Raw genomic sequence first — 21,600 nt, 5'->3', positions numbered from 1 at the left:
AATACGGGTAGCCTAACACTGAACATACAGTTAACATTATAATCGTCATTTAAAGCTTTCCATAACTCAGTGGTCGATATCTATCGCGAACCAACGCAAAAAATGATCGTTTAATTTTCAATAAACAACCTAACTTTCCTGATCCTTTGCAACCTATTTTTTCCGTTCTCCATTTTTACTTTCCTATACGTTTCCCTACCTTTACCTTACCTCGTCGTGCGTGGCTGACGCACAAGCGGTGCATGCCATCGCAGAAAAAAATGTGCTAAATATATTTCACAATAATAATGCGTACAATATTTCGAAGAAACATTTACACACACAAACAGAGGCGGTCGAACGATTTCGTTTAAAGCTATCGCTGTTTTCTTGACCCCAAATGGTTCGTCTTCAAACCGATTTAAACTGGTTCGGGGCCTGCTTTTGCCTTATCACTTGAAGCAAATTGTTTATCGAATATGATTAACACTTGTAAAATTAGTTATACCTACATAAAGTAAGTAAGGTAGTTTTAATAGTTTTGGAAGTTGCGTTCGGTACATTGTACCTACTTATTTGACTTATTTGTGATTTTATATTATTAGGGACTTTATTACCTATTTATTATCAAAAATCAATACCTACCAAAAGATCAAAAGAAAAGAAAGAACGATATTTAAAGGAATGAAAAACCAACAACAAAGTTTTTTAAAACACCCGCCAAAAGAAACGTCATCAAATGAACTTGCTCAAGGGCATTTCAAATATTCTACTTGTATTATATAAATAACTTACAAATCATAGTTTATCCTGAATTTTTACCAGTTATTATTATTATTATTTCCTTTTTTTTATTTTTACTATTACTTCGGAAATTTTCGGCCAAAAACAATCAATAAAAATGTGCGCGTGAAACGAAAATTTTCAAAATGACACACATGTCAATATGACAGTATTTTTGGCGCCAGAAAAAACACTTCCACTTTCATCAAAACAACAATGGTTTAGCGTTAAAATATCTTCAAGATAAGTGATGTCAAGGCTGGGGTCTTTGTAAATCGACTTCTTTATATAATAGCGGGGACTGGATAGAATCCAGTTAGTCAAACTGCGCTCTGCTCGCAGTGCAGAGGAGCCATTTGATGATCTTATTTATTTCTTGTCTAATAATTTAACAAAATGCCACCTGTTTCAATATCAGAAGACGTAAGTAATTTTATTTAATTTTCACCTTATAAATTACTTCTTGAATAACCATAAAAACAGTCATAAAGTCATAACCAACATTTTTTTTTCTTCAAAGTAATATTGTATTCTTACCTGTGTATTATCATTATCAGGGGCCCAAACAAAAGCTCCGTGTGGCTATCATAGGCCAAAGCACCTTTGCCGCAGAAGTGTTCAAACTACTGGTAAAAGATGGACATGAGATTGCCGGTGTATTCACAGTTCTGGACAAAGGCAACCGAGAAGACCCGTTAGGTAAGTTTTATTATTATTTCTTGGTAGAAGTAAGTTTTATTATTAAAAATTATTTTATTTACACTGGGATAATATTATTACGCCTTTGAAAGTTCTGTATGCTGTACATACTCTAATAAATTAACTAATTAGAATTAAAAATATTATTATTTTGAAACGAAATAATAAGATGATGTACATTTGTCAAGGTAATCCTAATTAAATAAAACTCAGAAGTCTTTATGTCAAATCTCACTAACCAGTAATAAATTTTAATATAATTAAATATTAATTAATAAACAGAACATCCAGTCATTATGCGACATAAAATGTGTAAAATTTAAATTCCTTAGTAAAGGAAAAAAAATAAAGCAGTTTGTACCTGTATGTGATATTACTTATGTTATGTATGTATACTTAAGTAACTATTAAATTATTTACAGCTACTATTGCTGCACAAAACGGTGTACCAGTTTACAAATACAAGTCATGGCGTATCAAAGGGAAAATCATACCAGAAGTTTACAAAGAATACAAATCCGTAAGTACCATTTACGTTCAATAAAAATTGCATTTAATTTACGTTTAATAAATATTCACAAAAAATAATGTGAAAAATGTTACACACCTTCAACTATTATCTAAAAAATTTGAGCAATGTTTTATATTCATCATTGCTCATTATCAAAGAAGCTAATGCTATGCTACGCTATGCTATCTTCATGACAAAGATTTTAACAATATTTGTAAAAATACTTACCTATACCTTGTTTAAAAAATGATGGGACTAAATACTAAAACTTTAGAGATCAAGTGCAGAAAGTTTTAAAAAAAAAATTAACAAATACTTGATTTATTTGATTCATTAAAAACCTCATTGATGCTTCACAACACTAATTAACTGTATAATTTTTAACAATAACAATTTTGAGATAAGCGTTAACCTGCGGTTGAACTTTAAGTAGCGAACATCTGACTATACATCCTAATGTTTATAAAGAACATCTAACACTTCCGTGGAGCGTGATTTCTATCAGACATTTTGAGGACAGCACCCGACTGCACTTGTGACCTCAGATATCTATTTTATTACCCTAGAGCACGTTATAATATCATTTAGTTAGTTATAATGGGAAGCTGTAATGATAAAATCAGTTCCCCACTTATTTTCTATATTAAGTACTTAAAAGCAGTCACACTTTGAATTTAATTTTAGCCTGCTAATATCCATATTGTCCCTAATGGTCAGGTAGGGTAGGATGGTACCTTTTATGTCAGAAAAAACGTACAGCATCTCTAAAAGGAGTTAAACTCATTAAAAAATACCATACATAACATACTAATGTTATGTAGCATACCTACTGGTACTTTTCCTTTCTTATGGTACCTTAACTAAGTACCATGTACCGGTAATTTAAATTAGATACTAGGTACCTAGGTACACTAAATTATTACTCCAGAATGCAACTTTCGCAACAAGTCCCTAGTGAAAAGTTGTCGCTGATCGAACTAGTTTGATCGAGTTTCGCGCCAAGAGTTGACTTGTGCTTGATAGGTAGTAGATAGAGCAACGTCCTTGATATGGACATATTGCGTGATTAATTAACTAGTACTAACTGTTTAGCATCGATTTGAATGAATCTAATTTAAATATAAATTAATATCTCGCTTGTTTACCGCTAGACCAAAGATTGTATTGCCCATCTGTTATTTAGTCGTAAAAATCGAAATCTCACAACGCACTTACAGTGCAAAATCGTACATAATCTTCCTAGTTTGGTTTGGACATGCGGGCTTGAATCAAAATTCAGATGGTCCGAAAATAAAATTCGATAGGTACCTACTTCAGAGTAATCATCACTCACTATCGCTCTTTTACACTTGAAAAAAATCGTTACAATTTTTTTATTACCATGTCGACTGCAAACGACCTGTAATCTAAAAGAATAGGCACTTCTCCACGCCTGATAACGTGCTAACAATATACCATCCGTGTTACTAATTGGCAAATTCCGGGCTATCCTCAATTTGCCACATTTTTATGTAAATATGTGTCTGAAAAATCCAAGTCTATTCGCAAACGTAACTGTCTTGGAATGAGTATTATTTTTAGCATCAGGCTGAAAAAAACAATGCGCAGTCTGAAACATATTTTGGACCGCTCTTTTGCAGCTAAATAACTAAAATTAGTCAGATGTGGAAGTTCAAATGATGCTATTTAGTTTTATAGTAAAGAGCTTATGTGCTTAGCGCCCGATTAAAAAATAAGTGCGCAATTTTTTGTTATTGCGTCTCCCAGACAAGATGAGAGATCACAATCGGCACTATTGAACAGCTGCCCGATAACCCATAGTTCACTATTATCCATGAAAGAAACGGATCTCTGTAAAAACAATACTTAATAAATTCTTTTGTATCATCTACGTACGCGGCTAGTTTTCAGAATAGATGCTTACTCAATTGAGACTCGAGTATGTTCTAATATTTAATTGAATTAGAACCTCGTATTAATTATGTATTTCGAACGCATCAAGTCAACCACCCCCAAATGGTCAATGGTTTTCATAGATTCAAAATGAAATCATTTTTGAACCTATTTAAATGCTACATGTACGATTATTTTTATATTCTAGCTCAAACTTCTCGAAAGAGGTCGCGAGAAAACTAGAGTCACATATAAAGCAATTGCTTGGTTTTCTTCAGGTAAATGCCGACATCAACGTCCTGCCATTCTGCACACAATTCATCCCCATGGAGGTCATCACATACCCCAAGTACGAGAGCATTTGCTACCACCCCAGCGTACTGCCGAGGCACAGAGGCGCCTCCTCCATCAACTGGTAAGTTAAATCCTACTAATAATAAATGCGAAAGTTTGTTAGTATGGATGAATTGATGTGTTATATTGTTTCACGAAAAAGCTACTGAAAATCTTTACAATATCATTATTTATACATCAGATATCCTATACCTAATTTAAAACGATCTGTGACAAACTGAAATCCACGCCGGCGAAGTCGCGGGTAAAAGCTAGTATGTAATAACTAGCTTTTGCCCGCGGCTTCACCCGCGTGAAATTTAGTTTGTCACGGATCGTCATAAATTATTGCCTATATGTTATTCTGGGTTATAAACAATAATACTGTAAAGTTTCATCAAAATCCGTTCGGTAGTTTTTGCGTGAAAGAGTAACAAACATGTTCACATCCAGACATCCATACAAACTTTGGCATTTATAATATTAGTAGGATTACCTATGTTGTTAAAAACTGGTGACGCAGGCTATAGAACAATGAGGATCAGTACTGTTGTAGAAAATTCAATAAAACTAGTATCTACGTTAATCTTTAAGACATAAGAAAGATATATCTTTTTGAATTATCCAAATCGGACCATTACTTACGAAGATATTAAGTAATAAACATAGGCCGTTTTTGCCGCTAAAAGTCAACGTACGCAAGGCCGCGTGACGTCATTATATCCGAATCGAGCGCAGCCGGCGTACTAATGGGATGGAAAATATTTTTTTCCNAGTTATACCTTATTGTTAGAAGTAAATAAATTAATACTTATACATTTTTATATTTTACTTGGAAGAAGATATGACTCTAACAACACTTATGTACACTTTATTTGAATAAATCGCCAAATATACCACCGCGGAGACCCCAATCGCGTCTCTGCGTGCCATTGAATCGTATGAGCGTATGGATTTCTTGCGTTATTTTTCACAATTTCCATTTTTAAAAATTACCTATCGATAGCTTACTTTATTCTGATGAATAAATGTCATTACAAGTTTTTCTTTAAAACTGATAATTTGGCTAGAAAAAAATATTTTCTATCCACGCAGTACGCCGGCAGCGTTCGGATCGGATATAATGACGTCATCGTCCCCGCGCCGGGCGGTCAGTGAACTTTTTTAGTAATTTGGCCATAACTTCGTCAATTTTTGTCGTAGAACAAAAATTTTTGCACTGTGTATTAAGGATTTCTTAGCCCTATTAATCTGCATTCACAGCTAAAAATCGAAATGATCCTCATTAAATTATGCACTCTGTCTACGTACGTCTATAATTATAGATTTATTTGATTTTCATAATTAATTTTGTAAGCACAGCTGTATTCCTAACAGCTGCAATTTGCACAGGTCCGATTCCGACGCACAGCGAATATGCTAGTCCCTGGAAACAACTGTTTATAATACCATACATATTAAAATATTTGCCGGAAAACTTCTACCGTTATTAAACTGTTGGAATGCGTAGTTTTTCCTTTAGATCTTGATTTATCCTTTTCGGCGTAAATTAAAATAATACACATAGTTACAATCATACAGGTAACTATCTATAGTAGAGATTTGTAAAAACCACATGTTTTTATTTTATTGAACTTACACAACCTTAATTTTTATCATTTAATTTTAAATAATGGCGTAAATGTAATGATATGATTATAAATTGCGTCTTATTCCCATGAAGAGATGACTATAGATTATTTAACTGCAATAGGTTTAGTTTTATCACACATTATTGTTTAAATTATATCTTCTATATAGTCGGCAGCCGTACTAGTATAAACTGTGTCACAGCTGCCTGCGCCTTCCTCCCGAGGATCTGTATCATAATTCTTTTAACAGGAAAAGAACAAAACAATCTAATTAAATTAAATTAAAATTAAAAAAGTAGGTGTAATGTATTGCATATTGCTTAAATTCAGAATACATTTATTAGCTCTTGCACTTTAAGTTGGTTACGAAAAAATGTTTTAACTTCGTATCTCTTAAATGCTTTATGTAAACATTAATATTATGATAACAAACGTAACATTTGCGTCTTATTTTAAACCTAAAAAAATACGTATATCCAACGGAGTGCTTCGCTTCTAGATCTTAAAAAAATATTTTTATCGTATAGTTAGTAATACATAAAGGCGAAGACTTAATTCCAACAAATCCCTCTCTTCATTCCTAGGATGGATGGATGGATAAAAAAAAAACAAATAAGGGTTCCGTTTTTTGCCATTTGGCTGCTCAAAGTTGCAACTATGCAATACCACAATTGTGTGGCAATACTCGTTATTATTATATAACTACTATGATTGCAACGCAAATATCTAGATGTGTGAAATCGTGTCACAGCAGTAACACAACGCTACAAAAAGGTTTGTGCCAATTAGAGGTGCGAACGTGTAATCTCCATTGAAAAAACTGCTTAAATTCAGTGGTATACCTATATGTGCCACTATAGGGTGTACCACTATAAGGTGGCAGGGTAGGGTGAAATGCCCCCCCTCGCGATGCTTCAGGGCGACGGTACGAGGGCCCTACCCTAACTAAACCCTAGATACGCCAAGGGCCCCATGTTATAGTTACGCCACTGCTTAAATTCGATTTTTTTTTTACTCAAGACTAAACTAAATACATATTTTTCCAGGACCCTCATCGAAGGCGATACGACATGCGGCTTGTCGATATTCTGGGCGGACGATGGGCTCGACACCGGCCCTATCCTCATGCAGAAGGTCTTCCCCGTCACTATCGACGATACCGTCGACTCTATCTACAACAAATACTTGTATCCTGAAGGTATGTTCCGTGTGTAATTAATTAATGTACTTCTTCTTTTCTCTTTCCCACTATTTGGAGTCGGCTCTCCTTGTTATATCCTGGGTTATCGAAATATTTGCCTGGACACGCTCTAAGCTCTTTTCCTTGGCCACCGAGGAATTAATTAAAATACACAAGCTCGATTTAGACGATCAATCAATATTTATGATTATGATGCTAGGTGAAATCACTGGGTTAATGGGACCTTACTGTCCGTACTTTTGGTAAAAGACCTTATTTTATATTTCTGCCTATTTCTAATTAAATTTGAAACATTTGTTTTTCAGGTATAAAGGCGCTAGCAGAATCCGTCAATATGGTCGCAAATGGCAACGCTCCCAAAATCACACAAACTGAGGAGGGCGCCACATACGACCCTGCTCTGTTCAAACCAGAAACACACCAGGTAAACCACCATTTTGATCCTCTCTTAGTCTGTCTTCTATGCTTTCTACTATAGTCGACAAATGATTTTACATGTGTTTAATACAATACATAAACTCACAAACCAGCTTACTTGGCTTAGATCTTTTCATTGAAGTAAGACATTCGCCAACACATTACTATGCATTTTAGTTGCAAAATATTATGTAATACAACCACCACATACTGCCACGGTTTTTTATGTGTTATCGTCTGCTCTGAACTTGGGAAGTAGATACCTACAGCTCACCTCCAAATAAGACTAAACAAATATGCCCCAGTTGTGTTCCAATATGAATGAAAATGAAATTTAACGCACATTTTTTTCCTAGATCGACTTCACAAAAGGGGGCGTGGCCCTCCACAACTTCATCCGAGGCTTAGACTCCTCCCCCGGCGCGACCGCCTTCATCCAACCACAGACTAAAGACGGCGTCACGGAGGGCAGTGACGCGACTACCGAAGTCAAGTTCTTCGGCTCTAGTCTATGGCAGGGTGACGTTGACACTGAGGGGGAAAGGCTGGTGATACCGGGACTGAAGGAACCAGCCATTATTCATGAAGCTGGACTGCTGATTACTGCTAACGATGGTGTTAGGGTATGTTCTTTAACTATACCTATTGGTTATTCGAACACTTGAAAAATATGGCAAAGACTATAGTAACACAAGCATCAGTGTTAGCACACACAGACAAAATTCGGGGCAACTCACCGCTAATCAACGCTAAATTTTGTCAGTGTGTGCGTGCGCGCCGCATACGTATTGGCACGCTCACATACAAACCGCGCTCGGGCGTTTCTATGAAGATGACCTACTCATTTGTATTTACTCTGGTATAACTTGTCCATATTTATAAACTTGTCGAAATTAATCACATCATTAATTATTATTGTAAATGAGTTTAATTTTATCTACAATATCTAATTTTTCCAGGTCAACGTCCAAAGACTAAAAGTAAACGGCAAGATGATAAACGCACAGAACTTCTACAAGGCAAACGAGAACAAAGTGACATTAGAACTCACCGCAGAAGAGAAACAATTCGTCGAAAGTTTCCGAGACGTATGGAAGGCCATCCTTAGAGTGGACATCGAAGACGGCACAGATTTCTTCGACTGCGGCGCCGGTTCTATGGACGTAGTCAGATTAGTAGAGGAAGTGAAAGACTTAGCCAGTATAGAACTTCAAAACGAAGACGTATACATGAATACGACCTTCGAAGAGTTCTATACGGTAGCAATTCTCAAATCGAGAGGCGGTTCGGGTGCCCAAGAAATAGTGTACGACGGTGTGGAGTTAGAAGTGAACAAAAGGAAGGTTAAATTCCCTACGCAGTTGTTTATAAATGGTGAATTTGTGAATTCAGATATCGGGAAGACGTTGTCGATAGTGAACCCGACGAATGAGAGTGAGATTTGCAAAGTGCAGTGCGCGTCGGCCAAGGATGTGGACCGCGCAGTCAAGGCGGCGAAGAAAGCTTTTGAAGAGGGAGAATGGGCTAAAATCAGCGCGAGGGAGCGGGGACAGTTATTATTCAAGTAAGACTTTTATTTATCCATCGATGTCGTCAAAACACACTTGAAACGCACCATAATATGGACCATATGCCCTCAACGTGGATTGTTTGTTATTAACTCTTGACATTTTTGCTATGTGTGGCAAGTCGCAACTAACGCGCACTTAGCTATTTCCATAAAAAGTAACAGAAATCCAAACGTTTATGCTCCATGTAACACACAACATTAAACTTTCAGATATACAAAGTTATACTCATCTTATTTTAGATGGAAAGACACAGGTCTTCTTAACGCATCATTTATGAATGAGTTAAATCCATGTTACATCTTATTTACCCATGTTTTCTAATGGCTGTGAGTTTAACGATGAATTATTATTTATGAGAATGGAAGGATAATAAAATAATGAGTATTTTCTAAACTTCTAGATTAGCCGACCTAATGGAGCAACACAAAGAAGAGCTAGCGACCATAGAGTCAATAGACTCGGGCGCTGTATACACTTTAGCTCTCAAGACCCACGTGGGCATGTCCATAGACACGTGGCGCTACTTCGCGGGCTGGTGCGACAAGATCCAGGGCGCCACGATACCCATCAACCACGCGCGGCCTAACAGGAACCTCACCATCACAAAGAAGGTATGTCATTATTATTATTTAGTTGGGATGTGCACCGTGATAAAATCATATCGACTATTTTAGACGACAAATGTATGGGCTTATCGTGCCGAATCGATAAAACTATCGCGACATCCTTAGCCTACAAGAGTCTAGACTCGGGCGCTGTATACACACTGGTGCGACAAGATCCAGGGCGCCACGATACCCATCAACCACGCGCGGCCTAACAGGAACCTCACCATCACGAAGAAGGTGCGTTATTAGGCGATAAATGTATGGGCTTATCGTGCAAAATCGATAAAAGTTTATCGCGGCATCCTTAGCCTACAAGAGTCTAGACTCGGGCGCTGTATACACGCTGGCTCTCAGGACCCACGTGGGCATGTCCATCGACACGTGGCGCTACTTCGCGGGCTGGTGCGACAAGATCCAGGGCGCCACGATACCCATCAACCACGCGCGGCCTAACAGGAACCTCACCATCACGAAGAAGGTACGTTATTAGACGATAAATGTATGTGCTTATCGTGCAAAATCGATAAAAGTTTATCGCGGCATCCTTAGCCTACAAGAGTCTAGACTCGGGCGCAGTATATACGCTGGTGTGACAAGATCCAGGGCGCCACGATACCCATCAACCACGCGCGGCCTAACAGGAACCTCACCATCACGAAGAAGGTGCGTTATTAGACGATAAATGTATTGGCTTATCGTGCAAAATCGATAAAAGTTTATCGCGGCATCCTTAGCCTACAAGAGTCTAGACTCGGGCGCTGTATACACGCTGGCTCTCAAGACCCACGTGGGCATGTCCATCGACACGTGGCGCTACTTCGCGGGCTGGTGCGACAAGATCCAGGGCGCCACGATACCCATCAACCACGCGCGGCCTAACAGGAACCTCACCATCACGAAGAAGGTGCGTTATTAGACGATAAATGTATGGGCTTATCGTGCAGAATCGATAAAAGTTTATCGCGGCATCCTTAGCCTACAAGAGTCTAGACTCGGGCGCAGTATATACGCTTGTGTGACAAGATCCAGGGCGCCACGATACCCATCAACCACGCGCGGCCTAACAGGAACCTCACCATCACGAAGAAGGTTCGATGCTTGTCATATTTAATTTTTTATTAACAAATTTATCACCTAGGGTAAAAATGCTAAAAGCTTATTGCGATAAGCCCAAACATTTTTTTTTTTCGTCTAAAATCATCGATAAGATTTTATCACGACGCGCATCCCTAGCCCGGCAGGTCACTTAGTATTTACTTTTGGAGCACCACCCTCTCATTTACCAGAGGCTAATGAAGGATTTGGTCTACTCTCTCCACCCTAGTCAAAAGGTTTGGTAAGGCACCATTATCCCATAGTAAAAGTTGTTCATTATCAGGAGTGAACACTTTTTGAAAATTTGGCAACTATCAAACAACTGTATTGGGGAAAATCGCTCTTATTACGACTGCACAAGATGCAGAATGAAGAAAGTCTATTTTTTCTCTCGCTCTCATCAAAATAATGGTGATTCTTTGCGATAGAACGAGACGATATGACCGAAAATGGGTGGCTAGAATTGTGGCCCTTAGTACGTAACTACGTACTATGACGTCACCCCAATAACAAAGATATAAATAGATGTATAGTATTCGTTTATTACTCGCAGGAACCGATCGGCGTGTGCGCGCTCATCACGCCGTGGAACTACCCGCTCATGATGCTGTCGTGGAAAATGGCCGCTTGCCTCGCGGCCGGGAACACCGTCGTCATGAAGCCGGCGGCTGTATGTTATCTTTTTCTATATCTATTTCTATTTAAAGAATCGGTTCCCAAAGTGGGGGGTGCGCCCCCCCTGGGAAGGCGCAAAACCTTTAAAGTGGGGCGCGGGCCATATGTGTACTTAAGTATAAAAAACCTGCGACCGCTGAGAGAATTCATTCCAGACTGCTCGACACGACCAATAAACAATCTTGACTGGAGGAGGGGAGGGCGCGGAATTTTTAGTACGGTCGTAAGGGGGCGCGTCTCAAATAAGTTTGGGAACCAATGATTTAAAGAGTAATATTGTAGTTTAGTCCCGTCATCATTATATTCTCACTGCAGCAACTTCTCTAACCAAAAGAAAATGGAGAATTTGCCCGAATTTGGCCTACATTCTCCACGCAGGCCATACGGGTTGAGAAAGCCTGATGTTCTCATCTTTATGGGCTGTCAAACCACAATAGATTTTTTTGGGACTACGTCGTCTGGTTGCGAGTCGCGACCTCATTAGTTCAAAGTTCAAACGTTTATTTGTCAAAAACACACTAATACAATACTGAATAGATATAAGGTGTATTTATACAGAAGGCAGTATATCAGAATACATTTTTGTTGCAGTTTCGCCCTTAAAACAACTAAATAAAGTTCCAACCTTGACGTGCGAACGTCTCTATTAGAAACCAAATTTTACTGCTTATTAAAAACTCACTCGGTCTTCAAGACTACAATGAAGTGTTAAGAAGTTCTTTAGAATTATTGTTTAATAAAGTTATCCGGATGATGTCATGGCTCACCATAGACACCTCTCTGGGTAGCCTATATCTGATAATAATGCCTACATTCGTCCCGCAGGTATGTCCACTAACAGCTCTGAAGTTCGCCGAGCTAGCAGCGCGAGCGGGAATTCCGCGAGGCGTCATCAACATCCTGCCCGGCAGCGGCGGCGTGGCCGGACAGGCGATGGCCGACCATCCGCTAGTGAGGAAGCTAGGATTTACTGGCAGCACGCCTATCGGTAAGTAATGTCCTTAGATTTATAATATTTTTCTTATCCACAACGAAGGGACTCTGACCTGCATCACACCTAATGGAAAGTAATGATCAGGCCTAAAATGGAAGCAAGTTGCACCCGGAATCCTCCACTACAAGGAAACCTGGCTACCAATAATGCCACCTTATTAGCTAACGCCCGTATTCACAAACGATGCTTGTTTAAGTGAAGCAGAAAATCAAACGCACAGCGTTGAATAGAGCTCTGTTATTGGTTCGTGTGTCACCCTGTGCGTCCACGCGCACTGTGAAACCTCATAGTAATGTTTGTGAATTCGGGCGTTACTCTAATTACCGGAACACAACAATGCTGTTAACATTGTTAACATAGATTACTTAATCTTACCCAAGTTTATCGCCATAACAATGTTAACGCAAGGCGAACTTCAGTGCCGTAAGCGCAAGTGCGCTAACGGCACTGAAGTTTGCCGAGCGATGGCCGACCACCCACTGGTCAGGAAGGTAGAATTTACTGGCAGCACGCCTATTGGTACGTACATGACTAGGCAAAGCCCTTAGATAACTTTAATTTAAAAAATTACCTGCGTTAAAACTTTCGCGGACGCATGTTAGCACCGAAAAATTGTATGAGCACCGTAGTGTGCAATATTATAAATTTCTTAGGAAGTGTCCTTCAGGAACCATTGTTCTTACATACAGAGTCGTATCGTTTCGAACCTATTAAGTATTTTTTGCACACTGTTGGTTCTTAGGCGAACAATGTATGGGCGAAACATAACGCTAACTGTCCCGTCAAGAAGTCAGTGCCAGGATGACTTGAGCCCAAGCATTGGCGTATCATTATTGGTCATTTATCAGGGGGAGCCTGGCCCCTGACATGTCGTATCATAGCTCATGAGTGACTAAAGTCTGGTCGCCGAGCACGTAGAATTTTGTCCAATGACCCCAAGCTACCTATCCTTATCATTAAAATGCTACGTGCTCGGCGACCAGACACTACATAACTGTCACCTTCGAATCGGTAGCCCAAAATCCTAGGGCACCACTAGACCATTCTGGGGTGAGCCCAAGTATTAACTGGTTGTTTATGAATTGATTGCTCAATGCAGGCCAGCAGATAATGTCGTCGTGCGCGGCGTCCAACATGAAGAAAGTGTCTCTGGAGCTGGGCGGCAAGTCGCCGCTCGTCATCTTCGAGGACTGCGACTTGGACAAGGCCGTTAGAAATGTAAGCAATAAACGCTAATCAAAATCCTGTAATATAATTATTTACTAACTAGCGCTTAGCGATATGCTTACGAGTAGTGTTGCCTATTGATAATAATATCGTCTTGTGCAATAAATACTATCGATAGTTTTATGTCCAATATTATCGTTATCATCGTATTGCTCAAAATACGCTACAGTATCGATACACATGGTGATTCTATCGATTGCACTATCGATATCCTGAATATTTTTGATCAACTATCGATAGTGAAACTCCAGCCCGGTTTTCACCAAAGCGGTACGGAGCGAAGAAGTTCCTGGTTTCCTGAATAATGAAATCTAATTGATTATTCAAATTACTTCTCCGCTCCGCTCTGCCTTGGTGGAAACTGGGCCTTGCGATGGTTCCGCAACGTTATTCCACAGCATTACAAGAGATATTTCTCAATGATGCAAGATCATAGCGTACACGCTAAAATGCCGTCTATAGTCTGCTCCGGGAGCACTTAGAATTTTGTCCAATGACCCCAAGCTACCCATCCTTATCGCTCGCGCGTAATTGTGTTGCTGACACGCTCGCACACTCACTGCGGGCGCCCGTCCCACTGTCGTGACAGCAATATAATTACGAACTAGCGATAAGGATGGGTAGCTTGGGGTCATTGGAAATTGTACGTGCTCCCGGACCAGACTATAGTGAACGAAAAATTTCTTTTCACAAACTTCTTGCAACTCCCCAGGGCATGGCATCAGTATTCTTCAACAAAGGCGAGAACTGCATCGCAGCCGGCCGCCTGTTCGTGGAGGAGACGATCCACGACGAGTTCGTGCGACGCGTCGTGGCCGAGACACGCAAGATCGTGATCGGAGACCCGCTGCATAGGGGCACCGCGCACGGACCGCAGAATCATGAGGCGCATCTCAACAAACTTGTAGAGGTATGCTATTAGATAAAAGACGTGTTAACACTTCCTTGTTGTATTCATCCAGGAGATACACTACAAAAACATAGCTACATGGCGCAGATAGATTGTGAATAACGTATGACTATGATGAGTAATGGCTCTTGCAAATAGATTTGCAGGGAGAACATGTCTTTCAAATCAATTCAAATTAACAAAAAACTCTTGAATCAGACTTATAGTTTTCTGAGGGAATTGATAAAGTGCATATTACCGAGCTTTCAGAAGTCCATTGAGGATACGATTGATTATAATCATGATAATGGGGAAATAGGTAGGGTTGCCAACTTTTCTTTCAAAATATAAAGTATATTAGAGGTCGGAGAAGGAAAACAGACAGTATTAAAAAAAAACAAACAGTATAGCTCTACAACGCGTACTTAAATGTGGTGTTGGGCATTTACTTTTAAAAATATCTATGGATACTAGTGATGCTAGCTGAAAACAGTATTTTGTATACTTTATTTTTGTTCAACAGTAAAAAGTATAATTTAGTGAAAAACAGTATAATACTGTTCAAAACAGTATAGTTGGCAACCCTCACCATAGAACGTCATATCAAACGGATTTAGTCCGTTTGCATCCAACGTCTTCTCGTATCCTCAACTATCGGTCCTGTCTTATCCGGAGGGCTGAGTGTGAGTTTACATAAAACGTTCTCACTAGTGAGCGCGTTTAAAAAATATTATGAAAATGTTTAGTACTTGAAAGTTTCCGCTAGGGGCGCTGTACAATCCGTCATACATTTAATGTCATTTTTACGCGCTAACTGGTGAGGACGTTTGATGTAAACTCACACAAACGCCCGTATTCACAAACGATGCTTGCTTAAGTGAAGGTGAAGGTAGTTGCTAATTGCTCATAAGATAGGCCCCCTTAATTTAATTTATTGTCCGTGGTGCATAATCTTTTTCTTAAAGGTTTTAAACCTTTGTTTGTCACCTGTCATCCGCTTTGCAATGGAGGGAAGTCGAACCTTAATTTCGAACTCCTCCTATGTTCTTCTGATTAATTTCGTTGCGGGTCCAATGACAGTTTAACTTTCCCCCGGGACAAACTTGACCTTCATTGGTTGGGTTTTTGTGGCGGTCAAGCTGTAGATCCTGGCTACACATGAGTTGCAGTGGTGGGAACGAGAGGTGGGAATAGTCCCGTTGCTTAAGTGAAGCAGAAAATCGAATGCACAGCGTTGAATAGAGCTATGTGATTGGTTCGTTTGTCACCCTTTGCGTCCACGCGTACTGTGAAACCTCATAGTAATGTTTGTGAATACGGGCGTAAGCTCTCGTTAGATTACGCATACCCATACTGCTACTTTCATCCTCTGCTGCTGCCTGAAAAGTGAAAGTGCGAATAGCCACTTTATTATGAAAGAACAGATATAATAATATTTTAGTCTGGTCTGCGAGCACGTAGAATTTTGTCCAATGACCCCAAACTCCCATCCTTATCGCTCTCGCGTAATTATGTTGCTGTCGCGCTCGCACACTCACTGCGGGCGCCCGTCGCACAGTCGCGACAGCAATATAATTACGCGCGAGCGATAAGGATGGGTAGCTTGGGGTCATTGGACAAAATTCTACGTGCTCACAGACCGGGCCTTACTATTCGTTTATTTCAGTTCTGCGAGCGCGGCGTGAAAGAGGGCGCGACTTTAGTGCTGGGCGGCAAGCGCGTGGAGCGTAAGGGCTACTTCTTCGCGCCCACCGTGTTCACAGACGTGGCCGACCACATGTACATCGCCAAAGAGGAGTCCTTCGGCCCTATCATGATCATCAGCAAGTTTAGCAGCAAGTGAGTACCAGTACATCATTATTTGCCGTACAATAACATTATCAGGGCTACTCGTAATGTGAAGTATTTTAAGAGAACAGACAGCGCGTCCCTAAGCATAAAAAAGATATCTATACATATACATTTAAAAAAACTCAAAGGTGACTGACTGGTAGTGATCTATCAACGCACAGCCCAAACCACTGGACGGATCGGGCTGAAATTTGGCATGCAGGTAGATGTTATGACGTAGGCATCCGCTACGGATTTTACGAACCCTAAGGGCGCTAGTTCTTTTATATACCTACTTTTATGGTGTGTGTCGCATCAGAGCGGCGTGGTGCAGTGTGCTCTGTAGTAAGTGACTGAAATGCACTCAGACCCATTTTTTTTTATAGTGGCACTGCTTACCTCTCCACTGTACCTTTCTTGCTCATGTTTTCTTGCGTTACTGTATCAGTGCGATATGTTATACTAGCTTTACGCCCGCGGCTTCGCCCGCGTGGAATTTTCTCTGTCACAGAAAAACTTTATCGCGCGCGTCCCTGTTTCAGAAACCGGGATAAAAACTATCCTGTCCTTTCCCGGGACTCAAACTATCTCTATGCCAAATTTCATCAAAATCGGTTCATTGGTTTAGGCGTCACAGCAAGACAGAAAGAGTTACTTTCGCATTTATAAGCGCTCCTGCACACGACGCCGCCGCCGCGCCGCCCCCGCGCCTTTGCACTGTTTATACGCGCCGCGTGAAGCCCGCTGCAGCGCCGCCAGCGAAATTATGCTTTGATGGCGCGGTGGCGGCGCGGCGGCGGGCTTTACGCGGCGCGTATGAACAGTGTTGGGGCGCGGCGTTGGCGCGGTGGCGGCGTCGTGTGCAGGAGCGCTAATATTAGTATAGATGTACGAGTACCTATTATTTGTGTTTGTGTAATGACCCATTGTAACAAATGTTTCTTTCTTTTGTTATCAATTACCCAGTCGCTAACTTTCGTGCTTGTTTGTTCCCAGAAACCTAGATGACGTGATCCGTCGGGCGAACGCGACAGAGTACGGGCTAGCGAGCGGCGTGTTCACAAAAGACGTGTCCCGCGCGTTACAATTCGCAGAACGAATCGACGCCGGCACCGTGTTCGTCAATACCTACAACAAGACAGACGTCGCCGCGCCTTTTGGAGGCTTCAAGCAGTCCGGATTTGGAAAGGATTTAGGTAAGACTACATTTATTTATTTATTTATTTTGTTTTATTCAGAAAACAAACAGCTTACAAATATATAAATTGCATAGATACAGTGTAGTTGGTCAAAGCCTATAGTTTTCACCTCTATATAACCAAGGGGTATAAAATTTAACAAATTTTAATTATACGTAGTTAGAAGCAAAGAGAAAAAAAAATGGATAGAAAGAAGTTCGAAGAAATTTGACTATATGTCAGGTCGACGAGTCTGACGCGTGAAATCACCTGCAATCAGTTTTCTTACAGCAGTAGGGAATGCCCGTTTCCACCATCAATCCCTAATTTTTAAGTGACCGCTATGAAAACAAAATTCTTATGCCCGTTTTCACCTTCAATCCCTTATTTGTAAGTGACCCCTATGGTAACTAATAACAGGAACTTTGTTAACATAGGGGACACTTAAAAATTTGGGATTAACTGTGAAAACGGGCAATAGTCACTTAAAAATTAGGGATTGGTGGTGGAAACGGGCATAAAGGCTATTTGGCCAGAGACGCGTTAATGAACTTGGGTAATGCTATTTGGCCAAAGGCGTGTTCTCGCGCGGACCAGGTTCCTCCACTTTATTCACCTGAGTGATATGAGGTGACCAAAATTCCACATTTTTCACACAGGTGATAATATCACGCGGGTGAACAAAGTGGAAAAATCCGCGGACCAGACCGCTTCAATAAGCGATGGTCAATACCAGAGAATGCTCACGCGTGACATATCCCACGCGGCACACTGTTTCCCTAGACATGTTTTGTGTGACGTCATTAAATACTAAACTGACCCGATAAAAGTTCTTGACTAGTTTATTCTATTGGTGCTACTTTACTAATAATAATTGTTTTGTTTCAGGTCAAGAAGCATTGAACGAATACCTCAAAACCAAATGTGTTACCATTGAATACTGATGTGATAAAATTATTTCTTTAGTTAATTAACTGTATAGATATTATCTTAGGCCGTATGTGTAAATGCCAAATGTTATATCACAATATTTTTATACAAATGTATACAAAATCTTTTAATTTGATATGACTGTATCGAATATTTTACCATTATTCTCAATACTTGTTTATACTCGTATTCGTTTGTAATTAATTTAATCTTGACTTGTTCAAAATATTTTATTTATGTAATAAATAAGTAGGTAAGTATGTATTATTGTTGTATTATAAAATTAAAATAAAAAGCGAATTAATTAAACTGATTTTTATTGTTACTGACATATTGTAATCAAGTAAAAATTATATTAAATATTAACAAACGTTTTTATAAGTCACTGAATCTCTATTTTATTTTTACTGCATAAATTTCTTATTTTTATTATCGCTTATCGACTGTTTCAAAGTTTACGATAAGATGCTATTTTTCAACCATCTTTTCTGGTTGTTCTTCGATGTGCGTATCCATCTTTCGAACACGTCTTCTCTGCAAAATAAAAGTAAAAGCATCAAAATAATTATCTATTTTAGATTTTTTATAACCCCTACGCCACACACATAGCGATAACCCGAAGATTCGCGCTATGGCGAAGCGAAGTATGTTGCTAAGTATTTGCGCGAGCTACTGTAAATGTTATGTACCCTTTATGCACAATAAATTTTATATTTCGGTGCTTTTTTACATAGTCGCAAGAATTCACTCCGTTATCCCCTGCCTGAATGATATGTGGATGTGGTTACTTTAGTGCAGAACTCCTGTTAAAACTTTAATAGCAAATACGACGTAAGGTTACCTTATTTTTTGATGAGGAATTCTTGGCAGTCTGGGATCTCCAGCGAGAGTCGGCACCGACACCCTCACTCCGAAAGGTCGCAGGGTCGACAGCATATCGGTCTCAAAGTTGCTAAGCAAAAATATTTTAACGATTAACGAGATAAAAAAGAGTTAAGTTCAATGCACTTACAAATTACTAGGTATACCTTGTATCTTTATAATAAGTTCACGAAAATCATTATTAATCGAAAAAAACTTATAAACGGATAATGTGTCTCTCTACCTGAATTATCAATTAAATTAAGAACATGACTACCACCACTACCTCGCCTCGCTCGATATCTCTTTCTACGTTGACTAAGAGTAGGCGCACACCGTTGATTTTTCGTCGGCCGATAGTTTAGTCGGGCTGTTGATCAGTATGGGCATGTATGGGAGTGCGCACACTACGCCGATTCTATTTGGCCGACTCTTCATACAATTTGAAATCGGGCACAACTATCGGCCAACTAAAAATCAACGGTGTGCGCCTACTCTAATACAAACTACCGTACCAAGAAAAGGGGAAGGTGCTACATCTAGCTAAATAGACAGCATTAAGAATAAATTCAGTAAACCTACAATTCATCCTTGATTGGAATCTTGGGCTGTACGAAGTTCTTAAAGGTCCTCATAATCATGAACTTGTACTGGTAGAAAAATAGCATATTATGTTAGTAATTTTAATATAGGTATGTTACTTATATTAACATGAATTTAATAGTCAGCAGCTTTTCATTTCTACTTCTACTAAAACATGCCTAGAATAGAAGTTGATATCATGCATTCATCAGCAATAGAGGAAGTACGCAATGCATGAATATTTTAGATGCTACCCTACAGTTATGCTCGCTCTCTAATCATAATAGAAAAGCTATGAAGATTATCAGAAACCTTTGGAAATATATTCATGATTATTTAGTTAGAACTAAAGAACTTACGAAGCATTTTCTTAGAATAAGGTTTGCTTTTGATGAATGCATTTTTATCCTCAATGTTGATAAATAATGCTGAAAAATATCACACGAGAATTTTAATAAATATTTTTGAAAAGCTGGATTTTCTGAGTCAAAAAATTCAGAAATGATTAGATGAATGAAGTTTACAAAATAAGTTTTGCCATAAATATTCAATACAGCGTGTAGGTGTAGAGTAATTTTCTTTGCTGTTTGCTTGCTGCTTTAAAAACTTAAAATGTCAATGTGACAGACAGACTATTTTTGACAGAAGAATTGATTTTTCCAAATCCTAGCACAACTTGTGTTTATTTGGTGTTTTTTAGATCTTCAGTCTAATAAGAACTTGTCTACGAAAATGAGCAAAGGAAAGATCCCATTACGCGACATATCTCCTGCCTTGCAAGCCCTAAGGAATTTCCTATTGGGCGTAAGTTCCCATTTTATACTTGACATTATGTAACTTTAAGTTCTCTTTATTTCTATTCATTTAATTATAACCTTTTAGAGGAAACACAACAATGCCCTGCGTTTTGCGCCGTTATTAGCGGCTAGGACGCAACCTCCCCCGGAAATTCCTGATGGAGTCTCGCACAAGTGAGTTCAATAACATAACCTATACGTCAATATCAGCTGGTCGAAATTTTACAAGTAGAAGTTACATACTATCCTTCCTCCAATCATAATTTTGATTATTCTTCAGTATTATGAAGTGAATGCCGAGTAAGTAAGATGGCTTGTAGTATTCAGAGCAGGTTTGTTAAGAATATAAAATTTTGTGTTCTTTTCAGACATGCTCACAACTACTATTACACTCGAGATGCTCGTCGTGAAGTTGCTCCCCCGTCTGATGTCACCACGTTGCTACTTGAAGCCAGTTCCGACAAAGGGTAATCTTTATATTCATGTTATAAATCAATTAGAAACAATTTAACTAACAAATTGTTAGAAACACAAATACAAACATGTTATTCAGAAATTAAAAGTTATTGTATCTTTACAGGGCTCCCAAACAAGCAGCTAATGTAAGGCCAACCCCAGGACCACTGTACGCGTGGGACAAACACTATGAATAACTAGCCAACAAATATGGGAAGATGCTAGAAAACTTGTTTTTAATTATTTAATATAGACCTATCACACTGTGACATAGTTTTACTATTGCAACTATTATTGAATTGATAGACAGACATAAAATATGTATTAGTTGAAAATAGTAGTTCGTAGGATCTTATGTTATGCATAAAATAAACAACCTGTAAGTAATTAGATATTTCTTTTTATTAAAAAACAGGCTTGAATTCAATACAATTAAACAAATAATAACAAGGACATACAC

The 21,600-nt window shown here is 39.1% G+C and overlaps 2 protein-coding genes across 3 annotated transcripts; both read left to right on the top strand.

Annotated features, from left to right (window-relative positions):
• The first annotated feature begins 931 nt into the window (after window positions 1-931).
• LOC114361881 (cytosolic 10-formyltetrahydrofolate dehydrogenase) lies at window positions 932-18,753 on the top strand. 2 transcript variants are annotated; one of them, XM_028317095.1, is made up of 17 exons: window positions 932-1,185; window positions 1,320-1,461; window positions 1,884-1,981; window positions 4,144-4,280; window positions 6,876-7,027; window positions 7,336-7,454; window positions 7,804-8,070; window positions 8,407-9,011; window positions 9,419-9,553; window positions 9,788-9,863; window positions 11,275-11,391; window positions 12,222-12,384; window positions 13,490-13,608; window positions 14,330-14,527; window positions 16,173-16,345; window positions 17,333-17,532; window positions 18,403-18,753. In XM_028317095.1, the coding sequence occupies exons 1-17, from the start codon at window positions 1,159-1,161 to the stop codon at window positions 18,456-18,458; spliced, it is 2,784 nt and encodes a 927-aa protein (XP_028172896.1). In that variant the 5' UTR covers window positions 932-1,158; the 3' UTR covers window positions 18,459-18,753. The 2 variants fall into 2 exon arrangements, with proteins under 2 accessions (XP_028172896.1, XP_028172895.1); XM_028317094.1 differs by lacking the exon at window positions 9,788-9,863 and having other exon boundaries at window positions 9,419-9,629.
• A 1,741-nt stretch (window positions 18,754-20,494) lies between these two features.
• Window positions 20,495-21,445, top strand: LOC114361921 (NADH dehydrogenase [ubiquinone] 1 alpha subcomplex subunit 7). The gene is made up of 4 exons (XM_028317143.1): window positions 20,495-20,691; window positions 20,770-20,858; window positions 21,053-21,151; window positions 21,265-21,445. The coding sequence occupies exons 1-4, from the start codon at window positions 20,620-20,622 to the stop codon at window positions 21,335-21,337; spliced, it is 333 nt and encodes a 110-aa protein (XP_028172944.1). The 5' UTR covers window positions 20,495-20,619; the 3' UTR covers window positions 21,338-21,445.
• Window positions 21,446-21,600: the final 155 nt, after the last annotated feature.

Source organism: Ostrinia furnacalis, unplaced genomic scaffold (genome assembly GCF_004193835.3).
Source record: "Ostrinia furnacalis isolate ACB-3 unplaced genomic scaffold, ASM419383v2 OfSCF6054, whole genome shotgun sequence".
Taxonomy (NCBI): Eukaryota; Metazoa; Arthropoda; class Insecta; order Lepidoptera; family Crambidae; genus Ostrinia; species Ostrinia furnacalis.
The sequence above is the reverse complement of the archived record's forward strand: the minus strand, read 5'-3'. Positions and strand labels throughout refer to the sequence as shown.